Below are 27,591 nucleotides of genomic sequence, written 5' to 3'. Positions count from 1 at the left end.
TATGAAACGGAAAGATGAGACCAGAGTAATAAATATAATGCAAGTGCAAGAATCTTTGGCCCCATAACGAGAAAATTCATGGCTCGCCCCTGAATAGAGCCAAGACTAAAGAAATATGCTGAGACATAGGATTAGGGAGAACAATATAATATTGGATTAGGTAAGACTTGGAAAAAGGAAACATTGGATTGGGATTGTGTAAAATGCCAAGGACTGTCAGTGAACCTTACCAAGCAAGTTTCTTAGCTAGGGCGATGAAGTTGTGCGATATAGAAGTATTATCCGTGGCTTATAAATATGAGGTGAAAAATTGCTGAATTAAGTATCATAGGAATTAAGCAGCATAGGAAGTTATGGAGCAGATACTGGCTGAGGCCGCTCAATCAGGAGACATAAACGCCTTATATGATTTACTCCGGCAGGATCCAACCCTTCTGGATAAATATGATGAGCCATCATTTGTGGATACGCCTGCACACATAGCAGCAGCTGCTGGCTCCACCCACTTTGCCATTGAAGTCCTAAGCTTAAAGCCCTCTTTCAGCACGAAGCTCAACCCGGACGGGTATAGTCCACTGGACTTGGCACTGAGACATGGAAAAACCCAAACAGTTAAACGGCTCATTAAGCACGATCCTCAGTTCATTCGCGTCAAAGGAAGAGAGAGGTTCACGCCATTGCACTATGTAGCTGAAGTGGGTGACGCTGAGCTTTTGGCTGAATTTCTAGAGGCATGCCCGGAGTCCACTCAAGATTTGACTATTCGTGGAGAAACGGCTGTTCATATTGCTGCGAGAAATATGAATGTCAGAGCTTTACAGGTGCTCTTGAGTTGGGTCAAGAGAAATAATAAGGAACGCATCTTGAACTGGACAGATGAGAATGGAGATACTGCCTTGCATATTGCAGCCTCTAGAAACAACTTTGAGGCAAGAAATCTTTTTCCTAATTTTTTTTTCTTTTACACTTATTAATTAAATATGAAAACTATGCAAGTCTTTTTGACCTTTGCGCATATTTTAGAAGCAAAGTACATTAGCTTAACTTACACTACAAGAAAACTGACTTTTCACGACGCCAGAAATATGCTGCAAAAAGTCCAAAAACCGCCGCGAAAACCTTTTTGCGGCACAAATGCGACGGAATTAAATTGTGTCACAAAAGTAGCCGTTACAAAAGAAAACGACACAATTTTTCAACATGTCGCATGCATTTGCATCACTCTACTTGCGGCACAAAAAATGCGCTACAAAATATCCACAATGTCATGCGACAAAAACTTGCGTCGCAAAAAAGTCACCAATATAAAGACCAGAAATCAAATTTTTCATGGTACAATAATTATCATGCTCAAATATCCTAAAATCGAATATTATAACAAAATATAGTTCCACAATACACTAGAATAAAGTACCATACATTGTTTTAGTCAAAGTCTACAAACTTTATCATTTAATATTGTTCGCTCCAATTACAAGATATTTCATATATTCCAAAATGTGCTTGTCTTCAAAAGTACAACACTTTATCATACATCTCTCAAAAACATCTTCATATCTCCCAATCCGCATGCTTCCAATGTACCATCAAGTCCAGGGCTGCAAAGTGTATTCTATTAGTCCCCTGCTCATATAACCCCAACCCATTAAGCATGAAGAAAACGTTAATATAACAATAGATACTGAAACGGAATTTGTAATTCAATCTTTTCACAGACACTGAAAAGGGGCAAACAGTTACTATTATAAAGTACATGCTGAATTAAAGAAGTACAACTAATTTAAGTATGTGGAAGACCCAAAAAAGTGTATGGTCACAAACACAGATGCAGAACCATGAGAGTTGCTTTCAAGAACTGTGAATGGAATAAAGGCAGCAATCCATGGCATCATTCATATGTGCGACTTGCCAAGTTTAATATGTTAATTAAGGCAAAAAAGTAGGCTCACGAACACATGCACAAGAGTGAGAGTTGCTTTCACAAAATCTTGGTGGAGATCCAAGAAATTCAGCAATCAAATCTGTTCTTGATCAGTACTAGCCAAGCCAGGATTTCCGAGACACCTTGACTTGCCAAACCAATAACCATGCTGTCTCTGATTAACTGTGTGTAACTCAAACTCAAAGTCCATAATGACTCTGTTCTTTTCGTAGATGCAACATAAAAAGCAGGTTTTTAGTTAACAGCACTGATCATTTTCTTAGTTGGAAAGACACGAACAGGAGCAAAAGTTTTTCTCGTGAAAATGACATATTCCTAACAATGATCACTTTCCACTCGAGACTAACTCAAGAATCTATTGCACCCTTTTAACTCAGCTTTTATGGTGGATTATAAAGGTCAGCAATTTTACTTTTGCAATGTATTTGTCTTTGATTATATGGCTCTGCTTGGATTATGGAGTTTTCCAGATAGTTATTTTTGTTTTTGGAGTGTACAATAACACATTTCAAATTTACACAATTTCAAATGCATTAAAAAAAAACTATTATCTCTTAAATGCCTGAGTGGACAGAACTCTTGGTACAAAGTTTAGACAGTCATTATCCCATTTTCCCCACTCTTGGACATTGATATCTTGAATTACCAAGACACTGCCTAGCTTGGTAGCTACGCTAGCTGGCTGCCTGAGTATGCTAGTGTACCAGAAAGTCTTAGGCCACTCGTACGCTAAAAAGTTCCCTAAGGAAACATGGGGGATTCTTCGTAGTTCATACCAATCCATCAAATTGTTCAACATTTGGAAAACTTGACAGAATAGAGTTATTTCCAGAAACTTTTCCAGTACCTCAAGCAAGTCGTTTGCAAGTAGTCCTGCTCCTTTTCTTCTTTGTATGATGGTTCTGGTATAACAAAAGACTAGTCAATTAAATATCAACAAGGAGCTCATGCACAAATAGTCATCAACAAGGAAGTCATGCACAATTCAATATCAACAAGGAACTCAGCAAAATTGGTCTTCTATAGAAGGACCAACTCAAAGTACGCATACTATACCTCAAGAATATCAGCAATTGAAGAAACTTTTTTATTCATTTCACACTTGTTTATTTCAGCATCATTTGTTCCAACTTCCCTGTTCATTCTATCACCAACCTGTTACATTATCAACAAAGTGTGAAGAAAAGAAAATCAGGCCATAGCTGCTGATATTTCAAAGAGTTTGAACACAAAATCGAATTGTATGAATTAATATACAACCTCTAATGAGTCCGAAATTTGAGATTGTTTTGCTGCATTCATTTCTCTTCTTTGGAGTGATGCCAAGTCACATGTGGATGCCCTCTGGAAGAACAAAGACCAATAGTAACTAAAGCAATAAAAAAATTACAAAAACTATAATATTTAACAAAATAGTTATCCCAAACCATTCTTGCTTCAAATTGAGCAATCAACTCCTCCTTAAAATCTGCCAATTTCGAATTCATTTCTTCTCGTAGTTCACCACGTATGATTTCCACTTTCTCATTCACTGCATCCTCAAATGCTTTCTTTTGTCCATCATTCATGTTATCTGACATCCTATACACGTCTTTTGGAGTCGCACCTACCCCATAAGTTCGAAGACGACCTGGTTTTTCAGGTCCAAGAATATTTTCATAGAGTATATCTTTCACAAAATTATCATCCCTGGATGTCTCTGGCAGTTTTTGTATTTCCTCATTCATAGTTGCCTAAATTGAAAAACAGACAGAAGAAAGAATTATTTATGAAGTAAAACCAATAAAAAGTGACTAAAAGCTATTCTTACAATTGTTTGTGAAGTCAACTCATCCATTTGTTTTCCTTGTCTTGAATGAATAAAAACGTCTAGTTTCGAAGGCTCTTTTCCAGTTTTAATCCGAAGCTGCCACATATTCAATGTACAAACTAAAGTGTTAATATTTCTAAATAAGACTATGTTCCAGAAAAAATTGCTAGAAACATAAGCATTAGAATTTAATATACCTCTTCCCTGAGGTTCACATGATCTTTTCGCCCTGTTCGATGTGGCATCTTTTGTTTTTTTCGATTCTTGCTATTAATCTTGCTTTGCTTCTAATTATGTACAAAACAGAAAAAGGTAGTTAACAACACATCAAAATCATAATAGCACTAGAATTTAATTCAAAAGCAAAAGAGATGTGACAATAAATACATGCCTTGACATCTTCTGAGCTCCAATAATCAACCAAAATAGGCCATTGATCCTCCTCAACTCTTGCAGGACAGTGTGCTAATAGCCATGACCTGTGCCTCCTATAAGGAGTGAAATACATGCTCTTGACTTTTGATTTCCAATTTCTCCACAATTTGCTGACCCTTATCATTTGTACTTTCTTGCATGTATCAACAATATTTGTATTTCTCTATCAAAAATTACAAAACAAAAGTTTAAACATTCACAAGCTACAAGATTGTATGAAATAAAAAGAAAAAAAATGTTGCTAACTTTGATAGTGAGTCAAAATACCTTAATATCTTCCCAAAATCTCTCCTTAGATCCTTCAGGCATGGCCCTCCAATCTGTGTACGTGAGTGGTAATTTATTACCATCCTTTACTAAGATTCCTACTTGACTTATATACTGTGTAGCATTAGGACCAATTACTTGGCCCCGTGCATTCCAAACTAACTCCAATTTCTTTCCACCACCCCAACCAGCACTTCGTCTGGCTAGTCCTCTACCACTATTGTCTCCTGTGTACAAAAAACACATACACATACAAAAGAAGAAATTGTGATTCATATAATTTTTTTTATGAATATTATACAAAGCTTAAAATAAGGAATGCTAGACTCAAAACTATTTGTGGTAATCTTTTCTTTTCCAACCGACCTTCTTCACTAGAATCATCATCATCAAAAGTACCATCAAAGACATCCTCTATGTCTTCTGAATCATATGAAGAACCTGATCCAACTTCAGAATCATTGTTATCAAAGAAATCTGGTTGCTCACGATGGTCTACTAGTGGTTGAGAATGAAAGCCTTGACCGATATGTGAATTAGGATGGGAATTTAGTTGAGAATCAGCCTTGGAGTTCAACTGATGTGAATTGGCTTTAGAGTTGAACTGAGAAGCAGCAATAAAGCTAGAAGCTGAGTTTGAATTTGAATTGGAGTCATGTGATTTCGCTTGACAATTAGGTCGAGAAACAGAGTTTGAGCTAGATGTAGGGTCTATGCGTATTCCAGGCATTGCCCCAATGAATTTATGTGCTGGAGGCTTTGAATAATGACTGGGGCAAGTCTGATAAGATTGAGAGCTTGACTGTAGTGCAGGGTTCAAACTATTAGTGGACTCAATATGCGCTCCGGACATTGGCCCAACAACTTTGCGGGGCCCCTTCTTACTTGGTGCCATGGAAAACCTATAAAAGCAGCTTCTGATTTTTGAAGGCAAAGTTAAGTAAGATGATTAATTTTACTGGCTTTTTTCAGAAACCAATCACATAATTCAGCAAGAGAGTGTTGTATCATCTTACTTTTGGAGTTTAAGTTTCTAAAATCTGCAAACACAAAGAACATATACATATTAAGGAACTATAACCCAATGAAACCAACATTACCAACTTGCTAATATGAACATAAGGAATCATAAATTGAACATAAGGTAAATCCAGCATTACCAACCTGCTAAAAAAAGAAGTAGAATGCAGGTTATCAAGGAGACTAATATGAACATAAGGAATTATAAATTGACATCCAAGGCAGTGAAAATGATCCCACAATTAATATTTTTCATACTAATCAGTAACTTCATCTAATATTGGCATATCTAAACTTCATATAACAAAATGTTAGGATTATATTCCAAAATTAGAGTCAATCATCAGCCTTGTCTCCTTGTTGGGCTTTATCAAAAAAATCATCATCATCACTTGTATCATCAATCGTATTGTCAATCCCAAGATTATCCTCATCAGAGAAGAATCCATCATCAACTTCAGCAACGTGTGCCTTGGATTTTGTAGTTTGTGCATCAAGTATAACTCCATCAACACCTTCCCTAACCCATGAAACGTTACTATCCTCAGAATTATTGTTATTAACATGTTGCCATCCAGAATGCTCATCCTGGATATCTTCACATATGTTAATTTCTGGATCAATAATGAAAAGATCTCGAGGGGTCATCTTGACAACTATATTCCATTCAGGTTCCAATGCATCCCGAACATACCAAGCTTGCTGTGCTTGAGAGGCCAGGATGAAAGGCTCATCATTCTTCGTGTTTTGCTTGTACAATATATGATCAAAGTTAACAAGTGTGAAGTTGTGTTCATCTTGTTTCATTCCAGTGACATTATCAACCCAATCACACTTGAACATCACAAATTTAATGTCATTTGAGTATCTCAACTCAACAATATCCACTAAGACCCCATAGTATTCTAAAATTCCAGATATAGGGTTCTTATCCTTTGTACTAGCGAAACTATTGGCACTAGCATTCACAAATACACCACTATTTTGAGTTTGCCTTCTCATCTCACGCTTCTTAGTATGGAAACGAAAACCATTAACAATGTAACCAGAATAGCTTTTTGCCCACTTATCAGGACCAGCAGCCAAATAAGCAATTTCTTTATAATAATCATGGCAACTATTAGATTTTTCCAAATCTGCAACCTACAAGTTTTGAACAAAAACTGTTATTGTATGTTAACTCTAGAGAATATTAAATATATGAAAATGAAGCTCAATTAAATTCACTACTGAATTTAAAACTTACATGCTTCTTAAACCACTTGTAAAATGTTTCACTATGAATTTTCTCCCTTTCATAGTTTGACATGCGTGGGTTTTCCAGTTTTAGCAAATGCTTATGGTCCCTACATTAGTCATTAAATACTTTAATGAAAGCAATAATTCATGAGTTATTGATTAAGTTTGATAAACTGTGAACTTACCTGCGAAAAGGATCAACAGTTTCAAGATTTCCAAGAACATAACGATGAGCTTGAACCCAAGAGACATCATCTAAATAGATGACCTCTTCTTTTCCTAAGGGACGGCCAATCTGTCTATTTAAATATTCACCTTCATAGTTCCTAGGTGGGCGATTCAACTTTGATTCAATATTGTCCAAGTACATGGAACAGAATGTCATACATTCTTCCGCCAAGTAGCCCTCTGCTATTGAACCTTCAGGGTGACTTCGACTCCGTACATAATTTTTCAAAGTACACAGATACCTATGCATAGAATTTATATTAATATCGGTGGTGATTTTTCAATGTACATAGATTAAGTTGATAATCTTTTACCTCTCAATAGGATACATAGACCGAAATTGAAATGGTCCACCAAGTTTCGCCTCTTCAGGCAAGTGAACAAGCAAATGCTCCATGATATTGAAAAATGGAGGTGGAAACATCTTCTCAAGTTCACAAAGGGCCAGTGGAGTACGGTCCTCCAAAGTTTCACAATTTGCTACAGTAAGCACTTTCGAGTAGGCCTGTCAATCGGGCCTAATGAGCCGGGCTTTGATGAGTTCAAGCTCAGCTCATTTAATTTGAGACATTTTCGGGCTTCGGGCTATGAGCTTCGGGTTCGTAAATGTGAAGCTCATACTCAACTCACATAATATTCGGGTTGTGAGCCTTAATCGGGCTTAGCCCAAGCTCACTTATTACTCCTGAATTTTCTTAATATAATTACTATAACTATTAAGTTGTAAAACTAATTTAATATTTACAAGACTATAATATTAAAACTAAACATGAACAAATAATAGTTCTTAAAAAGTATATAAACCAAAATTTTTTCAACAATATTTATATGTAATCCGTTTAAAATGCATGATAAATAGTAATAAAACATGCAATCATAAGCCAATACATCTTTAAAAGTTGAAACTTTTTTTTATAATCTTGTGATTTAAATCCAAATATGCTTGATGATTTTTGTGTTTGTAGACCAAAAAAAAAAAATCAACCAATAATATGCCAATACAAAAAGTTACTCAACCAATAAAAAAAATTAGAGATTTAGTTATGCATTACTAATATTGGCTCTCAAGAAAGCTCATGAAAGAGTCTTTAGATGTGTTTTTGTGTTTTGTAATTTATATATATATTTAGTATTTAGCAAAAATATATTTGGATATATAATTATACATAATATCAAAATATAAATATTATATATATAGGTAATTAAAGGGCCGGGCCTATATTGGGTATGAGCCTAATAAGGCCCAAGTTCGGCTCACATTTAATTCGGGCCTAATTTTTAGGCTCAATTTCAGACCGGCTCACTAAATGATCGGGCTCATCGGGCTTTCTGTCGGGCCAAACGAGCCGAGCTCGGGCTGGCCCAGCCCCATTGACAGTCCTACTTTCAAGTATAATTGCCTAAATATATCTCGTAACTCAATGATAATTCTGCAAACATGTTTAGTGATAAGTGACTAATTTACGTAATAATTGTATGACATTTTATATTATTTTTAGTCACTTTGGTTATATTATTGGAAGAATATGAATCATTTTGGCTATAATTGGTGAAAAATGCTTTTAAGTGATTAAATGAGGTTTTTATCACTTTTTAGTGGGATTTTGTGTATTTTGACAGTTTTGACACATTTTCGTATTTCGGCTATAACTTGAGCTACAGTGATCGGATTAAGATGATTCTTGAACCAATTTGAAGATAAGAGATAGATCTACAACTTTGGTGAAGACATCTAAATCCAGTTTGAAGGTTTTCCAGGTCAAAATGCCGAATTACAATAGCAAATTTCTACTGGTCGAAACTGGAACAGGGCAATGAGCAGGTATGGGTATTTCGGTCATTTCTCAGCCTACACAGATCCAAATGAGGTGATTCTTGATGCATTGGAAAGCTAACTCAAAGGGCTACAAGTTTTATGTTTTGGTCAAGAGCTAAATCAGCTTTTATCATCAAGAAAAGTTCAGTTGAAGTTGAGTCAAAATCGGAGCAGAGCTGGAAATTGAACCAGAAGTGACCAAATGGTCACTGTAGCAATCCGGCCGGAATTTGGCCGGATTCCTGGCCGGATTGTGGTCAGAAAAGGTTGCTATGTACGCGTAAAACTCAATTTCACCTCCACCAACTCACATGGGATGCTATACATGTGAGAAACATTCCCAGCTGTAAAAGGGAGATGTAATCCTCATTTCTTGACCATATTTCATCATAAAATAGCCAAGATTGCAAGATTGAAGGGGATCCAATAATATAGAGCAAGAGGGGAGTAGATAGCAGAGAAGAGGGAATGATAGAGTAAGAGATAGAGAGACATACGGGAGAAGCTTGGAGTCTGCAGAAATGTAGCTCTTTAATCTTCCTAGTATTAGTTTAGCTTAGTATAGAGTAGTGTAGCTTTTCCATTCTTGTTTATTATCTAGATTAGGATGAAGATGGAGGATGAAGAAGGCAAGGAAGAAAGCTCATGTGACAAGGGTTGTATTCCTTCAAAACTCTTTATCTTTTGTATTTGATTCCAAGTTTAGTTAATATACAAGTTCTGGATTTTGTGTGTAATATGTGTTTTTAAAGTTTATACCTTGGGTTTGGTTGAACTTTCTATGATTGTTAGTGTTTATTATTTGGCTATTTGATTGCTAGTATTTGAGCAAGTTATTTAGCACTTTGGCTTCTTAAATCATGATTAATCTGGTACCATTAATTGTGATTATCTAAGGTGTTGTTTCTGCAATGAAAATTGAGATTTAACACTAGTTCAAGAAGTGCTAAACATAGGGAGTACACTCACGAAAGTAGAGGTGCACTTATGTGGTTTGTAGTGATTCATTTCATGTAATTTCATTGAAGAAATGAACTTGTAGCTAATTTCATAACCATGAAAATAGGTATGGATTAGTTATGAGTATAGTTGATTCACTACGAAAGTAGGTTTCACATGTTTAAGGAAATTACACCATAACTAGCCTAAATGTAGTATTCAATGATCCAAATGTAGCACTTGCATGAGTAGTTAGGGATACCACAACCTAAGGAGCTTTTATTTGTTATTTTGTATAATTTGAGTAGGTAAAATTTGTTATAATTCATTGATAGTCTAAATAATAGAGAAGCTTTAGTAGTACCGGTAATTGCAATCTTCCTTGTGGGATCGACCCTTAATACCCTATACTCGCTCACGATTCGTATACTTGCGATAAATCGCGTGTGGGGTGTTTAGGAGTTTATAAATGTAAAACTTGATTAGAATGAGGTTAAATTGATATGTATACCCTGCGCACGTCAAGTTTTTGGCGCCGTTGCCGGGGAAGATTTGGCAATATCGGTGTGAAGAGTAACTTTATTAGTTTAGACATAATATTAGTTATAATGTGAATGTTATTTTCTGTTATTTTTGTGTTTTATGTGTGTATGTGTTTTATCACCTATTCTTCTTACTAATTTTGCTCTTAAGTTGTTTAAAAGCAATTTTAGGTAATGAGAAGGGTAGGTCAATTTGGAGGACAATGCTTGAGAAGTGGAAGATTGGCAATGGATGGTTACCAAGTGCAAAGCTCCTTCAACAGAGGTAACCAAGAATTTACTGAATGTATATCTTTTGAAGATGGTTTAAGGTGCTTAAAGGCTAAATTTGATGTTGTGATGTTACAAGTTCAAATGGACACAATTATGCATGAAATTGAGCAAGGGAGGAATGTTAATGTTTTTAATTCTTATCATGTGATTTGTGACTTGTGTGGAGGTTATCATGCTACTCATACATGTATGCAAGCAGAAAATGTGGATTATTATGATGAATTAGAGCATTACAATCCTTGTTTTGATCAATATAGTACTAAATGGAGCAATTCTCCTGCTTATGGTTGGGATAATCAATTTACTTATAGTAATTCTTCATATTTTTATGATTACCAATCTGGAAGTGTCCAATATGAATCAAAACCATCTTGGGAGTTGGCAATAGAGAAGTTAGCTAATGCACCTCTGCCTTGGGAGTTAGAAAGTGAACCATTAGCTAATGATTCTAATGCATCTTGGGAGCTAGCTGTAGAAAATTATTCTAATCAATTTGATTCAGTAATAGAAAAGCTAGCTAATGCAACTTCTGACCGTTTTGACAGGATTGAGGAAAGAATAGATGAATTAGCTTCTCACTTTGGTAGAATACATGAGCAATTGAATGCATTGTGTGAAGTTATTTCTTCTAATAATTTGCAAAATGATCCTAGCATGAATGGTGAAAATGTTGTATGTGAAAATGGATTGCATTTGGATGAAAATGATGAATCTCAATTATATTTCAATGAGCAAATATCCATTTCACATGATAATACCTTTGAAACTAACTTTGAGCCTCAAGAGGTGAGTTTTAATGACTCATTTTTCACCCCTCTTGAGAAGTGCATTGAAAGTATAGGTTCTAAAGGTATTCCTGCCCAAGATACTCTCATGGCATTTCATTTGGTAAGTTCTCAAGTGGTGTATATTCAAGGTAATATCTATGAAACACTTGGTATAGGTAAGTCACTTTCATTTCTCACATCATTAGATCTTGTGGCTTTTGCTATAAAGTCACCTTTTAATGATCCACCACGGCCTAAAATGGTGGATTATTCGTTAACTAAGCCTCCTTGAAAAATGAGGTGATATAGTCAAGCTAATGACTATAAAACAAGCGCTAGTTGGGAGGCAACCCAACGATTTCTTATTTTTAGTAAGTTTAGTTGTTTAAACTAGTATTTTTGTGTGTTTTATAGGTGGCAATGGCAATGGTTTACCCAAATTGTTAAAGTGCAGAAGAGATTAGAAGCAAGCAAAAAGGGAGTTTTCTTGTTCATTTGATCCAATTCATGCATTTGAAGTGCTTAATTCTAAAGTTATATTGATGCATGATTTCATGTTTCAAGGAGCAATTGGTTGAGAAAGCACAATTTTTATGTTTAAGGTGAGCTTTTCTTGAAGAAAATGGAAAAGGATGAAAATAGGGTGAGTAAAAAACTTTTGAAAATGGAAAGCGGAAGGAGAAACTGCAGAAATAAAAAATTTCTGCAGCAAATCCGGCCTCAAATCCGGCCATAAAATGGCCGGATTCATGGCCGGATTATCAGGGGAAGAAAAAATCAAATTTTCGGAGCTACTGCCTCATATCCGGCCGGTAATCCGGCTGGAAATCCGGCCAAGTTTCTGGCCGGATATGCAGAGTTTAAAAAAAAAAAAAAAAAGAGGCACTGTAGCAAATCCGGCCAACAATCCGGCCAACTTTAGGCCGGATTAAAGGCCGGATTGAGAGGCAAAATTGGAAAAAATTTTCGTGGCTACTGGCCAGTATCCGGCCGATAATCCGGCCGAATATCCGGCCGGAAACTGGCCGGATTCTGGCCAGTTTTGCGCAATAGAAGGGAATCCGCGCACGGATTCCCCAAGTTTTTTCTTCCTCCTTTCTTCAACATTTCACACACACTCACACCTAAAACACACACTACTCCTAAAATCCAACTTTTCACCATCCAATCTCCAAACTAAATACACCAAAACATTCCCCTTTCCCTTGAGAGTTGATTCCATAGTGTAAAATTCTTCAAAAACAAGTTGTAATTTGGATTTGAGCTTGAGAAGAAACAAGGGTTTCAAACTTTGAACTCTTCATTTGGGCCAAATTGGAGTGAAATTTTTGGGGGTTTCTTCACCATTTGCATCATTAATCATCTACCAACAAGTTTGAGGTAACAAATCTTCACCAAATGTTGTCATTTGAATTTTGCCAATTTTCACTTTTTCCTATTTTTGGGCAATTTCGAATTTTTTTCATTTTGTGAAGTTTGATGCTTTTTATGATGTTATTGAGTTTATTGATGATTATTGGTGATGTTTAACTCATGGGTTTGAGATTATTTGGTGAATTTAGCAATTTTAAGCTAATTTTGAGGATTACTTTGATTTGATCATTATTAGCTAAATTTTTGGGGCAATTGGATTGAAGAAAATTGTATGAGAGTAATGGATTGCTCTAGGATATTTACATGCTAAATTTAGGCTTAATTAGCTTATCCTTTGATTTTTGGCATGTTTATTCTAAAAAATTTGATTAAAGTTGAATAAATGACCTTTTTAAGTCTAAACTCATGGTTAAGGTGCTTTTTAGCATTTCATTATGCTTATTTAGGTCATTAAGTTGGGAGTAAGTTGTGTGATTGTTTAATTGCTTTCTCTACTTATTTGGACATTTTATGCTTAAGTGTTTTATTTGGAAAAAAAAATGAAAGAAGCATTTGTTGTTGATAATCAATTGTAAAGTCTTGCTTGTGAAGTTAATTGCTAATTATTATGTGAGTAAGTTGATAAGATTGGCTAATTAAAGATAAAGAGGTAAAAGTGAATGAGTTTTCATTATCTTTACTTAGCAATGTACCAATTCAATGAAGTTAATATTTAATAATTCTAATTAGGTACAATGGCTCGCACTAAGAAAAGTGCAGTGAAATCACCTCCTAATAGGACAGGAGAAGCTTCGACGTCTAGACCACCGCGCTTGAAAAGAAAAGCGAGTAGACGCCTTGCGCTTCAAGACGAGCCATTATCCGAGGAGGAGAATCATCAACAAGAACAACAAGAGGAACAAGAGGTCCAAGGGGAACAAGAGGAGGAAGTCCCATATGATAAGTCGCGCTTTACCTCCGCCGAAAATGAAGCTTGGTACAATGCTAGGAGGGGAGCTAAGGTATTGGTGGAGAAAGATGTCACTCCAGATGTTGAGGAGGTCTACCATCTCAAGGCTTCCTTTGCCAAATTGGGATGGGAAAACTTCTTTAACATCCCCGACTTTTATTATGAGGAGCTTGTCCGGGAATTTTATGCGAATGTGGAGGACAAGAAAGTTTTTCACTACGACACGGAAGTGATTACCAGTACAGTGCGAGGGAGAAAAGTTCGAGTTCATAGAGCTGATTTGGAGCGCTATCTTCATGTTTCAGATGTGGGGCGTAAGGTAGATTTGAAGAAAGCTTTTAAACCCAATGATTTGGACTCTTGGAACATGCTAGAAGCACTTGTACGCTTAGGGGTTGAGTATAAAGCTACTAGGACGACTGGGCGATATTTCGTATTGACCTCGTCATTTCCGGAATCGCAACGTCTTCTTATTTATCTATTTTCCTCCAACATTATTCCGAGGGCGAGTGGAACCAATGAGGCGCGCACAAGCGACATCTATTTCTTGGATAAAATGGAGCATGGCTTAGGAAATATCCAAGGCATTCCATTGGGAAGCATTATCACCAACCACATGTGGGCTGTGGTTCGCAGTAACGACATCAAGCATGCCTTCCCATATCCTCGGTTCTTGACCTTTGAGTTTCAAAGGGTTGGAGTGGATTTTTCTAATGCTATCCCTACAGGTCTCAAGAAGAAGGATGTCTTTACACTGGATTTTTGCAGGTTTATTTTGAAGAGTAAAGACATAGGTGGTCCTTCGACTCAAGGAGGTGCTCAAGGAGACATTCGGCACGAGGAGGAAGCTGAAATTGAACGAATTGTAGAAGCTCAAGGGGTTGAGACAACCACCCCACAGATCTCAACTGAGCCGTCTTCCTCACGTCGTCCATCTTCACCTCAGGACACTCGCTCATTCTTGAAGAAGATAATGGATAAGCTACTTTGCGTCGAGGCTGAGGTGAAAAAGAGCCGCCAAGAGAACAAACGGAACTCCGAGCGTCTTCGTCGCATCGAGACCAAGTTGGGCATTGAAACTCCTCCGACTCCACCATCTTCACCTGACCAAGCGACTACTTGAGGGAGTGCTCGTCACCTAGTGACATTGCCACTAGTTTTTCTTTTATTTTCTGTAGTATTTGTGATATTTAATTTTTAGTAGTTTTCAGTATTTCTTTTGTGTGAACTAATCCAAGTGATCTTCATCTATGTTTTCAGACTTCTTATGGTTGGAAATTCGTCACTTGGCCATGGATTCTGATTACGCAAGTTCAATTGAGCAGTATTTTCTTTTACTCTTTATTTATTTTCCTTTTCTCACATTGAGGACAATGTGAAGTTTAAGTGTGGGGGAGGAAAATATTGAACTTGCATTTACTTGCTAGGTGATGATATTTTGTGGATTTAAATGCTTAGATATGTTGGAATTGTGTTTGAATTATTTGCCATGTGGATAATTTGATTGAAATTGGGTTTGTTGGCAGGGAGTTTTCTTCCATTTATATGGGGAAACTCCGTCAAAATTTTTCTAACATCTTGTCCAATATTTCGCTATGGCCCAAAAGTTCTTCAATTTTTTCATTTTTATTTCAAAAAGGGCCAAAGTATTCCAACCTTAAGTGTTTAATTCTTCCAATTGTTGAAATGTTATATGTATTTTGGAAGGTTTAGTCCTCATTTAACTTGAAAATAGTATTATGCAATTAGAATTTTTACATTTTAGAAAGTATATTTGGTAAAGTGAGGAAAATTATGCCTATAATTTTACATGTTTAATGAGATTTCTTCTCTTTACTTAATTTTGCAAGTGATTGATATAGTCGATAAAAGTTATACTCCTCCTTTGATTAGTCTTATATATTTTCTAAGAGGGAATATCTATTTATTGTCCTTTATTTCTAAAAAAATAATAATGAAAAAAAAAAAGAGAAAAAAAGAAAGTAAAAAAAAAAAATTGGCTACTCCAATGATTCTCGTACCAAGTAACCGGGGGTTGGCATCTACAAATGTCGACATTCGCGTAAAAAGGTATTTGAATTAAGAGTATGCATTAGCAACTTGAATAAGTGAAATGTTGAGTAACCGGGGATCTTCACCTAAAAGTGTCGATTTTCGCGTAAAAAGGCATTTTCACTATTTAAGTAAAAATTAGTATGAATAAATCCCTCTTAGTTATAGAATGTTGAGAAAAAGATGATTATAGGAGGAGGAAAGCTATAAATTGACTATGTGATTTGCTTATTTGTAAAAATTAAGTTAGGGTAAGAGATTAAGTTTAACTTGTTGAATTTAGGGTATAATTATCTTTCCTTTACTTGATATTATGAGTATTTAGTGTAAATTGAATAATTGTATAATGATTATTTTCCAAGTCTTGAGGAATTAAATTGGACAAAGTGCATATATTGTTTCACCTCTTGAATCATTGCATTTGATTATGTGTGAATTGCTTGAGGACAAGCAATGATTTAAGTGTGGGGGAGTTTGATAAGTGACTAATTAACGTAATAATTGTATGACATTTTATATTATTTTTAGTCATTTTGGTTATATTATTGGAAGAATATGAATCATTTTGGCTATAATTGGTGAAAAATGCTTTTAAGTGATTAAATGAGGTTTTTATCACTTTTTAGTGGGATTTTGTGTATTTTGACAGTTTTGACACATTTTCGTATTTTGGCTATAACTTGAGCTACAGTGATCGGATTAAGATGATTCTTGAACCAATTTGAAGATAAGAGATAGATCTACAACTTTGGTGAAGACATCTAAATCCAGTTTGAAGGTTTTCCAGGTCAAAATGCCGAATTACAATAGCAAATTTCTACTGGTCGAAACTGGAACAGGGCAATGAGCAGGTAAGGGTATTTCGGTCATTTCTCAGCCTACACAGATCCAAATGAGGTGATTCTTGATGCATTGGAAAGCTAACTCAAAGGGCTACAAGTTTTATGTTTTGGTCAAGAGCTAAATCAGCTTTTATCATCAAGAAAAGTTCAGTTGAAGTTGAGTCAAAATCGGAGCAGAGCTGGAAATTGAACCAGAAGTGACCAAATGGTCACTGTAGCAATCCGGCCGGAATTTGGCCGGATTTGTGGCCGGATTCCTGGCCGGATTGTGGTCAGAAAAGGTTGCTATGTACGCGTAAAACTCAATTTCACCTCCACCAACTCACATGGGATGCTATACATGTGAGAAACATTCCCAGCTGTAAAAGGGAGATGTAATCCTCATTTCTTGACCATATTTCATCATAAAATAGCCAAGATTGCAAGATTGAAGGGGATCCAATAATATAGAGCAAGAGGGGAGTAGATAGCAGAGAAGAGGGGATGATAGAGTAAGAGATAGAGAGACATACGGGAGAAGCTTGGAGTCTGCAGAAATGTAGCTCTTTAATCTTCCTAATATTAGTTTAGCTTAGTATAGAGTAGTGTAGCTTTTCCATTCTTGTTTATTATCTAGATTAGGATGAAGATGGAGGATGAAGAAGGCAAGGAAGAAAACTCATGTGACAAGGGTTGTATTCCTTCAAAACTCTTTATCTTTTGTATTTGATTCCAAGTTTAGTTAATATACAAGTTCTGGATTTTGTGTGTAATATGTGTTTTTAAAGTTTATACCTTGGGTTTGGTTGAACTTTCTATGATTGTTAGTGTTTATTATTTGGCTATTTGATTGCTAGTATTTGAGCAAGTTATTTAGCACTTTGGCTTCTTAAATCATGATTAATCTGGTACCATTAATTGTGATTATCTAAGGTGTTGTTTCTGCAATGAAAATTGAGATTTAACACTAGTTCAAGAAGTGCTAAACATAGGGAGTACACTCACGAAAGTAGAGGTGCACTTATGTGGTTTGTAGTGATTCATTTCATGTAATTTCATTGAAGAAATGAACTTGTAGCTAATTTCATAACCATGAAAATAGGTATGGATTAGTTATGAGTATAGTTGATTCACTACGAAAGTAGGTTTCACATGTTTAAGGAAATTACACCATAACTAGCCTAAATGTAGTATTCAATGATCCAAATGTAGCACTTGCATGAGTAGTTAGGGATACCACAACCTAAGGAGCTTTTATTTGTTATTTTGTATAATTTGAGTAGGTAAAATTTGTTATAATTCATTGATAGTCTAAATAATAGAGAAGCTTTAGTAGTACCGGTAATTGCAATCTTCCTTGTGGGATCGACCCTTAATACCCTATACTCGCTCACGATTCGTATACTTGCGATAAATCGCGTGTGGGGTGTTTAGGAGTTTATAAATGTAAAACTTGATTAGAATGAGGTTAAATTGATATGTATACCCTGCGCACGTCATTTAGGCAATATTCTTCTCACAGCAATGGATAACAATTGTTGCATTAATATGTGACAATCATGACTCTTTAACCCAGAGATTTGTCGTTCTTTAATATTCACACACCTTGAAATGTTTGATGCATAACCATCAGGGACCTTGACAGTTTTTAGCACATTACAAAAAATTTCTTTTTCATCTTTGCTCATTGTGAAGCATGCAGGTGGAAGAAACACTTTGTCACCCTTAGATTGTGGGTGAAGTGCCTTTCTTATCCCCATTTCTTTTAGATCATATCGAGCATTAATGTCATCATTTGTCTTGCCCATCCCCAACAGTGTCCACAAGAGATTCTCCAAGAAATTCTTCTCAATATGCATTATATCCAGATTATGTGGAAGCAAATTATCCACCCAATACGGTAACTGAAAGAATACATTCAATCTTTTCCAATTATACCTACATATGGGACTTTGTTCAAAGTCATTATTATCTTTAGTCCTCCTTTTCCTTTTCCTAGCTGAGGAAACTGGTTGATCCTTTCCAAATTCATTTCTAAAATCTCTTAGTTGTTCTAAAATCTCAAACCCATATAATCGAACAGGTCTAGAATGTTTCTCAATTGTCCCATCAAACTGCGCTCGATTTAGACGATAAGGATGATCAATAGCTAGAAATCGACGATGACCCAAATAGCAATGTTTTTTGCTATGCATCAACCATTGACTTCGAACATCTTTATTACAACAAGGGCATGCATACTTCCCTTTGGTACTCCAACCAGATAGATTTCCATAAGCTGGAAAATCATTGATAGTCCAAAGTAGTGCAGCACGTAAGTAAAACATTTGCTTACTAGCTGCATCATAAGTAGGCACCCCTGGATCCCAAAACTCATTCAATTCATCAATTACTGGTTGAAGATATACGTGAATATCATTACCTGGAGCTTTAGGCCCATCAATTAGCAAACACAACATAAATGATGTTTGCTTCATGCACATCCATGAGGGTAAATTATATGGCACTAAAATCACTGGCCAGGTGCTGTATTTATTGTTCATTGCTTTGAATGGGTTAAATCCATCCGCTGCAAGTCCAACACGAACATTGCGAGGATCACTAGCAAAGCTTGGGTGCCGGTCATTAAAATGCTTCCAAGCTAAAGAGTCTGCCGGATGCCTCAATTTTCCATCCTTGATGCGCTCCTCTTCATGCCATCTCATTAATGAAGCAGTCTTTGATGACATGAACAGCCTTTGGAGACGTGGTTTCAAAGGAAAATAGCGAACAAGCTTTGCTGGAACTTTGTTAGCTTGTTCACTTGAATCATCAGATTGTTTTACAATTTGCTTATACCTAGGAGTTCCACACTTTCTGCAAAAGGTTTCATGTTCTGTCTCCTTCCAATAAATCAAGCAATCATTGGGACATGCATGAATTTTATGGTAGCTAAGACCCAAGTCTTTAACAATCTTCCAAGCATCACGATAAGAGCTTGGAAATAATTCATTCTCAGGAAAAACTTCCTTGAGAAGCTCCAGTAATATTGTCATTGAGTTGTTGCTCCATCGACAAAGAGACTTGACATGCAACAACTTGATGACAAATGATAGAAGAGTAAAATTTTTACATCCAGGGTATAACTCTGTTTCGGCATGCTTCAGCAACTTAAAAAACTTATTAGTCTCTTCATCACAGGCTCCTCTAAGTTCTTCTAAATTTATGTTAGAATTCTCTTCAAGTGTTCTTCCAAGTGTTTCGTGTATCAATTCATTCATGTCATCATTTTCAATGCGCCTAAACACTCCATTGTTCATATTTTCTTGATTGAAGTCCCATGGATCTTCACCATGATAAATCCAATTTGTATAAGTGGTCAAAAACCCCTTCATTGTTACATGTGCACGCACAGTTTCTTCCTTTCTTCGTTCTGAGTTTTTACATCGCCTACATGGGCAATATATTCTACTCCCAACCTCCTTCTTTTTGTAGGCAAATTTAAGGAAGTCACTCAGACACTTTTCAAAGTATGGATTATTGACTCGGTCTTCAATAAAGATCCAAGACCTATCATCCATTCTACAAGAAACAAGATTGAGAAGGCAAGAAAAGAGACCTTATAAACAGAATTGAAAAATAGCAAATTTATTAACATGCAAAAAAAATAAAAAATAAAAAATAAAGTGCAGCATGTGCATCCCAGTTTGCTATGCTCATAGTGAAATGCGATGTTAACAGTTAACCCAACTTCTCAATGCCAAAAGAATGTGGTGAATTTATGTCAATATGCAAACCAGTGTTCTGTTTGCAAGAAAAAAAAACATAGATAAATCAGGGGAGCTAGATTGTCTTACAAATTCCTAATTGCAACTTGGTAGAACATTTAATTGCTAGCAAGCTACAATTGCTAGGCAGATAAAAATAATAATGGTTGTACTAATTAATGCTATTGTGTATTTGTTCTTTTTCTCAAACATATATATAACAAAAAAGAATCCTTCTATTACAATGGGGCTTCTGTTTGTGAGGCTATGGTGTATAGTGGTTCTTTTTCTCAAAAAAATTTTTGAGCCCGGACACACAGAATATATATATATATATATATATATATATATATAAAAAGCAGAAATAACCCGTGTCAAGACCACACTTTCTTGATCTTTGTTTGCTTCAACAATACAAGGAGAAATTAGCCCGTTCTATACTTATGACCGTGACAATTTTCACTTTTTAATGGGTAATGACAAAATTTGAACTGAGAACAATATGTAAATCAGTTCATACCACATAAGTAATTGTTTAGATGAAAAAACAGAGGCTCTGTACCACATGATTTACGTCAATGGCTAAAGGAGAATTTAAGCCAAATTCAGTAAAAGACTCTAAACGTTCTAACTCTGAGCTATTCAATCTTGGCGAGCCTGTCAACTTATGACTAGTAGAGGAATTTATATAAATAACCTTTTTCTTTGGAGAATTGATATCTTAACAAGGGAGTAAGATGATAATATAAAGAAAAAGGTAAATTGTATGTCATTGGGCTATCTATTTCAATCATTACCTTTTGAGTCAACTGGAGAAGGATATTAGTTTTCTACAGATTGCACACCATGATGATCCACAAATTCATGAAAGGAGAAAAATCTCACGTGTTAGGAAAAGTGGCCTAAGGTAGTAAACACCCGGGGTACAAGGGAATGCAGACTTTGTGATGAGAAGCCCTTCAGCTTTATGTGACAAGAGGTTTTATATATTGCTGGAGATGTTAGCAGTTTTCAACTTCATGCCAGGCCAGGAAGGAAAGTTTACTGCTTGCAAGTTAGTATACATTGTCAAAGAATTGTTAAAACAATTACATTTCCTGGCCCACGCACCCAAAATCTACAACAATTCCTAATTCGTGTCCCACTAAACTTTTTCAAGAAATGGAGGACTTTTCTAGCTATTAGATTCCCAAAATTTTTCAGTTAAACACTAGTCACGGGAGGTGACAGAAACACTATGGGATGGGCATTCAGGGAAAGAGCAACAGGCTATCAAGTCCAACAACAAGCTGAAGCTATCAAGGTTGCTTTGTTGAAAACAGTAGAACACACCCGCTAGCAAACACAAACAGAAACAGAAGTTCAAAGCAAATAAATGGGGCAAATCGTCAAGAAGCAATTCGCGAATCCTTCCTGACCGTCAGCCAGATCCACATTTCAAAGCAAATAAATGAAGGATGCAGATTCATAAGCCGCATTACATTAAATTAAAAGAAACACTTACATGAACACACCAATATCAACGAACAGGGGCTGTAGTGGGGCAGACTCTTCTAGTTGCCGCGAGACCTAATTTTTGAAGTCAATGACTCAAATGGTTGGGTCAATTTGTTCGAGCTTTCAGCTGTAGGAATTTCGACAACTGTGGTTGACAAAATTCAGAATCAACGGAGGACCAATTACTTTGCCCAATCAAATTAGGGTTTTGTGCCAAATCTTATTAACCGAAATTCAGTTAAGATCCTAGGGTTATTAATATATATGCAACAGAGAAGAGTGCAAGTCTCAAAGACATACGAGGGAAAAAAACATAGAAATCGAAAATCATATGGAAGAATTTTTACCTTTTTCTCTGTAATAGTGATGGCGTAAGAGCTTTTGATTTCTGCTATATTTGAAGCAGATACGCGAGTAAAAAAGCAGTGTGTGAAGTGCGCGGTGCAGTTTTGGTGATTTGAGCGAGATCTTGTGGAGAAGATGAAGATGGAAAGTTGCAGTAGTGAAGTAAAAGGAGGTTTACCGGAAACGGCCAAGAAGAACGGAGAGAACTGAAAAGGAAATGGAGTAAGTGGGTGGATTTGGCTTTTTAAAATTTTTGTGTTGGAGTTTTTGTTAGTACTAAGTATTTGTTTGTGGGTGGAGTCTGATGTGATGACGCCAGGGGCCAGAGAGCGGGGGGACTTGTGTTGTGTCTGTTGTCGTTTGGTTTTATTTGTACTAAGGTTGACCCCTTCCTGCTTTTGGGGGCTTATCGATACCTTTTTACAAGGAATCGATACGTGGATTGTGCTAGGAAACTATTTTTTATAAATTTTATTAAAACTATGTCGTTTTTATGTAAAAATTAGGAATCGTTGTGAAATTTGCAGCACAAATTGAAATTTGCTGCTTATTTACCGCACTTTCTCCTTGTGCCACAGCAAAAGCGTTGCAAAAAGCCGGTTTTCTTGTAGTGTTACCCAAAAAAAAGTTCATTCGTTTAAATAATAATTACTCATATTTTGGTGTAATTCCTCAAATTTGGCCCATTTGAAATTCGACCAAACATCCAGCATAGGTTCTATTGGGCACCATTTTTGATTAAGTTTGGTCCTCTTGTAGGTCTCCAACTCTTAGCGGTTTAGTATGTTTCTTCATAATTTTGCTATACACTTGAACGTTCATCGTTTTGTAGCTTGAAATTTTGTCGGTGACAATTCGCTTCACCAAATAATGTTACAATTAATATGATCAAATAGCAACTTCACAAAATTATGTTGCAATTGATGTGATCAAATAGCATCTCTTCATATACATTGGGAGTATTTTTGTAATTTTTTTTTGGGCAAGAAGGTTATAAGCACGATATCTAAAAACTGACGATATGCAGTTTGTACAATAAGCATTTAAGTAGCTAATTTTATCGACATCTTGGTCACTTCTTCAGGTTGTCAGGTTGCTAATCAAAAAAGTGAGAATAAATGAGAAGAATTTAGAAGGTTTCACATGTCTTGATACTTTCATGGGACTGCCAAACACAGGTGATGAGAAGATTGGCAAAATTTTAAGTAATGCAGGTGCGAAAACATCTTCATCTCTACGTCCACTTCATACTTTTGCCCATATTCGGAGTTCAAAGGCAAGATTCACCAATACATTTCTCGAGCTAAGTGCAGATCCTGATGGTTGTTTTGATGGCTTGTCAAGTGAGATGCGAAATGCCATCCTTATGGTTGCTCTAGTATTTTTTGCAGCTAGCTATCAAGCTGTCCTAAGCCCACCAGGTGGAATTTCATCAGGAGGTGACACCATTTTGTTTAGCAACAATTCTTCCAATATTTCTTCTAGTTCAAATTTTGCCAGCAAGAAGACAACTATAGACACCAGCGACGCCGCAGGAGAAGTACAAATGGAGTGGGAAGCGTTCTGGCAGTTTTATTTCTTCAACTCAATAATGTTCTTTACCTCTCTTCTAACTATCTTGAAGCTGCTTCCCGGGGTATTTTATGTGCGGCTGGTCTACCTTATTCTTTCAGCAATCTACGGAATGTCATTGAGGATTATATCACCAGAATCACCTATTTCTACTGCTCTCTATTTATCCATGTGTGCGCCCTACTACCTTCTTTTAATCATCGCACATAACCTGGGTGCTCAGTGGCGTAAAAGTAGAGCCCATATTGGTAATTATTATGTTACTAGAGATCATCTACGACTTTGAACATTCTGCAATCTGAACTTCTACTGGCAAGATCCCTGTCCATGCTGGGAATTATCTCACTTCCCGATAGCTCTCAGGATCTTAATATTGTTACTATCAGTTTTAAAGTCAAAGTTGCAGCCTCTTCCAATCAATCTTCCGCGACAGAGTTTCCGCCAACAAAATGCCCTGGAGTGCGAAGAGTCTCAAACTTGCAAGGGATGACAACTCTACTCTGACTATGAACAGTCTTGTGCAATATCCTTAATGGTTGTGATAGTGATATTTCGACTTCCTCTGTTGCTGGTTGTGAAGTTAATAAGAAAGCATGTTTTAGCTATTATGTAATTCGTCGGTTTGTATCTGTCTTTATGCTCCTTTCGTTTTTATTCGTTATGTCTTACAAAAAAACGCAGGTCTTATAAAAAAATCTTATTATTGGTGATATAAAATGCAGGCCACTTTCTTCCTCTAAATGATCAATGAATTGGTATATCAAAATTCTCACTAACCTTGTAGTTGAAACATCCCTTGAATATTCTTGTCATGAAGTTGAAGAGGTATGAACTGGTGCTTTTGTTACCACATTTTCACCTTGTCGAGTAATTTTCTTTCTTCTGAAATATGCACTGCAATGACAATTCTGATTAGCACTGCGTTGACATCTATGTATCTTTTCTAATTATTGTGATTGCTGAAATTGAGTTTCTCCTACCTTGAAGTAATATTTACACAAAACGTACATTTCTACATTGTGTTCGAGTAGGCTTTAGTCAATGTTTGAAGGGAAAAAAAAAAACAATTTGCTAAGTTTGAAATTGTGTTATATATGTTACACATAATTTCGTCATGCAGAATATGAGATTATTTTGACCCGTTAAAAAGTTTATGGCAGGCTATACGTGTCGATGTACAAAGTATTAGTGTTAAAGTGTTATTGAGGCCCAACTTCAGGGGAGAAAGTGTTATTAATTGAATAATGCAACATTGCCATTAGAGTGATTTTGATTAATCTCATTTATTGCAATGGAGCAATTGCAAAGTGTCTACTTTTACAGCAAAAGTGTGAGAAAATGTGGGTGCTGAACCCTGTCAGATTTGCAAGGGAACATATATATAGCCTAATTTTGGTCTCGAGTGTTCCAAGTGTTAGCCTTTTCCTTTTGAATTCTGCCATACTGGGCCATCCGACAATTTCGTTGAACCTTCCAATCAAGTTCTTAGCTAGGGTGATCCGGTTTCTTGCAATATATGTACTTTACTGCTGAGAGTTTGCTGAATTATGTCTCCTGCCAAGTTATAATGGAATGGAGCAAAGATTGGCCGAGCCTGCTCAATCAGGAGTACGGGTGCAGAAGATTCAAGCTACCAGCATCGACGTCGTGAATAACTCAATCAATAGTTTAACTCCACTTCAACTTTGATCGAACTCGAGTTGCTGGGTTCGAGTCAAGTTCAAATTATTTGTTTGAACTCACGAGCCAAGATCGAGCTCCGAATTGTAGTTTGTTTCGCATTTTGCTGATTCTTCAATAGCTATAGTCACAGAGTACTACAAGATTTTAGCCCCTTCATTCCACTTTCGAAATTCGAGGAGGCTTGATGCTTCTAGCACCATATTTATCCGGAAAAACACCTTTTTCTTTGTGGTTTATGTTCAGCACTTTTATTCTTCTAATCGACCATCATAGCTTGAGAAAGCAAGTCAATTTTTTGACTACTTTAGCTCCTTTCCCTTCAAAGATCTAATTTATTCTACTTTAGCCCCCACTTGCAATTTATTATGGGAACTTTTGAAATTTTCTGAAGCCCCGCTCGGTCAAGTTGTTACTTTGCTAATTGAAGCAATTAACGGGAGAATCAATCACCTCCTACTCCATACTCCATTCGTTTCACTTTAATAGTTTTTGATTTTTTTTTTTACAATTTAAAAAAAATTAGTTGATTTTATTGAAAGAATAAATTTAACCTACTGTTTTTCTAAAATGCTCTTACATTAATATTAGAAATATCAATAATTATTATATCTTTACATTAATTATAACAACAATAGTGATAAAGGTTACACTATTCGAGGCATGAATCGAAACAATTATTGAATAAAGTTATTGCAATCATCCCATAACAGCCGAGTGGGCCTGAGCGTCAGCCAGCAACAAAGGATCAACATGATCAAGAGTCAAGACCTAATTTTTTTGAGAAAGTTTCCTCATTTCAGATAGAATACTTGACGAAAATATCCACTTCCGAATCAGAAGTAGTCGTCCTCTCATCAGAATGCTGAACTGCCGTGGACTGACCATCCACACAATCGACAGCAAGCTCTAAACGATCACTAAGTTGATCCACCAGTAACAGAAGATAAACTCGATTCTCATCTGTGACCATTCAGTAGGTACATATCCTTCTCAATGCTTTATTACTCCTCTTGGGCTTATAACTAAATAAATAGCGCAAAATACACTTTATCCTCGTGTGATTTAACGATTTTTCACATAACTTTCATATAGTTTCAAAAGTTATATATAACCCATTTATAATTGAAATTACCCTTGTTTAAAAACTAAAGTGATTGAAGTGACCAAAATATATAAATATAATTTATATGACACTCTAACTCCATATGATTTTATGTTTTACCATGTAACTCCCTTATGATTTAGTGTTTTACCATATAACTCACTCATGATTTTCAAAATATATACATAATCCCCTGTGGTTAATAAAAAATTTTTAACTTTACATAGAGGTACTTTTGAAATTTTAGCGGACTCCATTATAGAATACAAATTTCATCATTTTGACATTTTAATTCAAATCATGAGGGGGCTATGTCTAGCTTTTGAAATCATAGGGGGATTATGTGAAAAATCATTAAATCACATGGGGGTAAAGTGTATTTTGCCCAAACAAATAAGTTGATAATTTTTTAACAAGGTCTAGAAAAACCAAAATTGCAAGAGAAGCAACAAAGGTAAAGTAAGTTGCAAGAATGTGCCAGCAATATTCTAAGATCTCTGGTTTTTTTATGGCTAGGATGATCAGAGATCATACTCGAATTAATCTCTGAGCGGAACTGGTATTTTGCAGACGTAACCTCAGCATTTGCACAAAACCACAGAATGAGATCAATGTATACGAGAAACTATGAGATCAGTGTATACAAAACATCCAGACTTGGCAGTATGACTCCAGCTGAAAACCCATAGCTGAGAGATAGTGAAAATAAGGTTCCACCAGTAATGAATTGTAATGAGTTTTTTGCAACAGAGCAACAAACATCCCAACTGAGGCAAAAAATGTTACAGTAGTCAAAATCAAGACAATGGAGAAAATAGGCCACCCCATTTGTACCCTCCCCCTAAGGTCCAATGCTTTCGAGATCATCCGAACTAGGAGGAATAGCTAAAGAGTCGGTTAATAATTGGAGATTTATCACCCTTGAAGAAAGTTAATGAATGATAAATTACAAACAGCAACAATATGTTTTGTTCCCTTCTCATGGCGACTCAGTCCAGAACAAAATGAAACTTAAAAAAAAATCCTGCATGTTCAATTCAACCACAATATTGTTCATTAACAAGGACAAAAAACAAATTATAGAACATATGATGAATCGACTAAATCATCTACTCTTGACCAAGAAATTGAACTAATAAAATTTATCATGCTTATTGAAAATTGGACAAAAA

General features: G+C 36.0%; 4 protein-coding genes across 5 annotated transcripts; 1 reads left to right on the top strand and 3 right to left on the bottom strand.

Moving 5' to 3' along the window:
* Positions 1 to 350: 350 nt before the first annotated feature.
* On the top strand, positions 351 to 24,375 carry LOC113741053 (uncharacterized). Its single transcript, XM_072074042.1, has 2 exons — positions 351 to 929; positions 23,147 to 24,375. The coding sequence occupies exons 1-2, from the start codon at positions 354 to 356 to the stop codon at positions 23,918 to 23,920; spliced, it is 1,350 nt and encodes a 449-aa protein (XP_071930143.1). The 5' UTR covers positions 351 to 353; the 3' UTR covers positions 23,921 to 24,375.
* Positions 1,310 to 5,529, bottom strand: LOC140034979 (uncharacterized). 2 transcript variants are annotated; one of them, XM_072074035.1, is made up of 10 exons: positions 4,821 to 5,529; positions 4,455 to 4,681; positions 4,144 to 4,350; positions 3,950 to 4,039; positions 3,753 to 3,848; positions 3,370 to 3,675; positions 3,203 to 3,286; positions 2,999 to 3,097; positions 2,790 to 2,844; positions 1,310 to 1,623 (listed from the first exon to the last, which is right to left on the bottom strand). In XM_072074035.1, the coding sequence occupies exons 1-9, from the start codon at positions 5,347 to 5,349 to the stop codon at positions 2,791 to 2,793; spliced, it is 1,692 nt and encodes a 563-aa protein (XP_071930136.1). In that variant the 5' UTR covers positions 5,350 to 5,529; the 3' UTR covers positions 1,310 to 1,623; position 2,790. The 2 variants fall into 2 exon arrangements, with proteins under 2 accessions (XP_071930136.1, XP_071930132.1); XM_072074031.1 differs by having other exon boundaries at positions 1,310 to 1,598.
* LOC140034981 (uncharacterized) lies at positions 5,659 to 7,690 on the bottom strand. The gene is made up of 4 exons (XM_072074036.1): positions 7,256 to 7,690; positions 6,899 to 7,183; positions 6,721 to 6,820; positions 5,659 to 6,617 (listed from the first exon to the last, which is right to left on the bottom strand). Exons 1-4 carry the CDS (start codon positions 7,363 to 7,365, stop codon positions 5,811 to 5,813), a joined length of 1,302 nt encoding a protein of 433 aa, XP_071930137.1. The 5' UTR covers positions 7,366 to 7,690; the 3' UTR covers positions 5,659 to 5,810.
* Positions 17,971 to 22,409, bottom strand: LOC113741057 (uncharacterized). Its single transcript, XM_027268548.2, has 3 exons — positions 22,065 to 22,409; positions 21,725 to 21,862; positions 17,971 to 20,035 (listed from the first exon to the last, which is right to left on the bottom strand). Exon 3 carries the CDS (start codon positions 20,032 to 20,034, stop codon positions 17,971 to 17,973), a length of 2,064 nt encoding a protein of 687 aa, XP_027124349.1. The 5' UTR covers position 20,035; positions 21,725 to 21,862; positions 22,065 to 22,409.
* Positions 24,376 to 27,591: the final 3,216 nt, after the last annotated feature.

Source organism: Coffea arabica, chromosome 1c, assembly GCF_036785885.1.
Source record: "Coffea arabica cultivar ET-39 chromosome 1c, Coffea Arabica ET-39 HiFi, whole genome shotgun sequence".
In the NCBI taxonomy this organism is placed as follows: Eukaryota; Viridiplantae; Streptophyta; class Magnoliopsida; order Gentianales; family Rubiaceae; genus Coffea; species Coffea arabica.
Note: the sequence above shows the minus strand (reverse complement) of the source record. Positions and strands in the feature narration are given on the sequence as shown.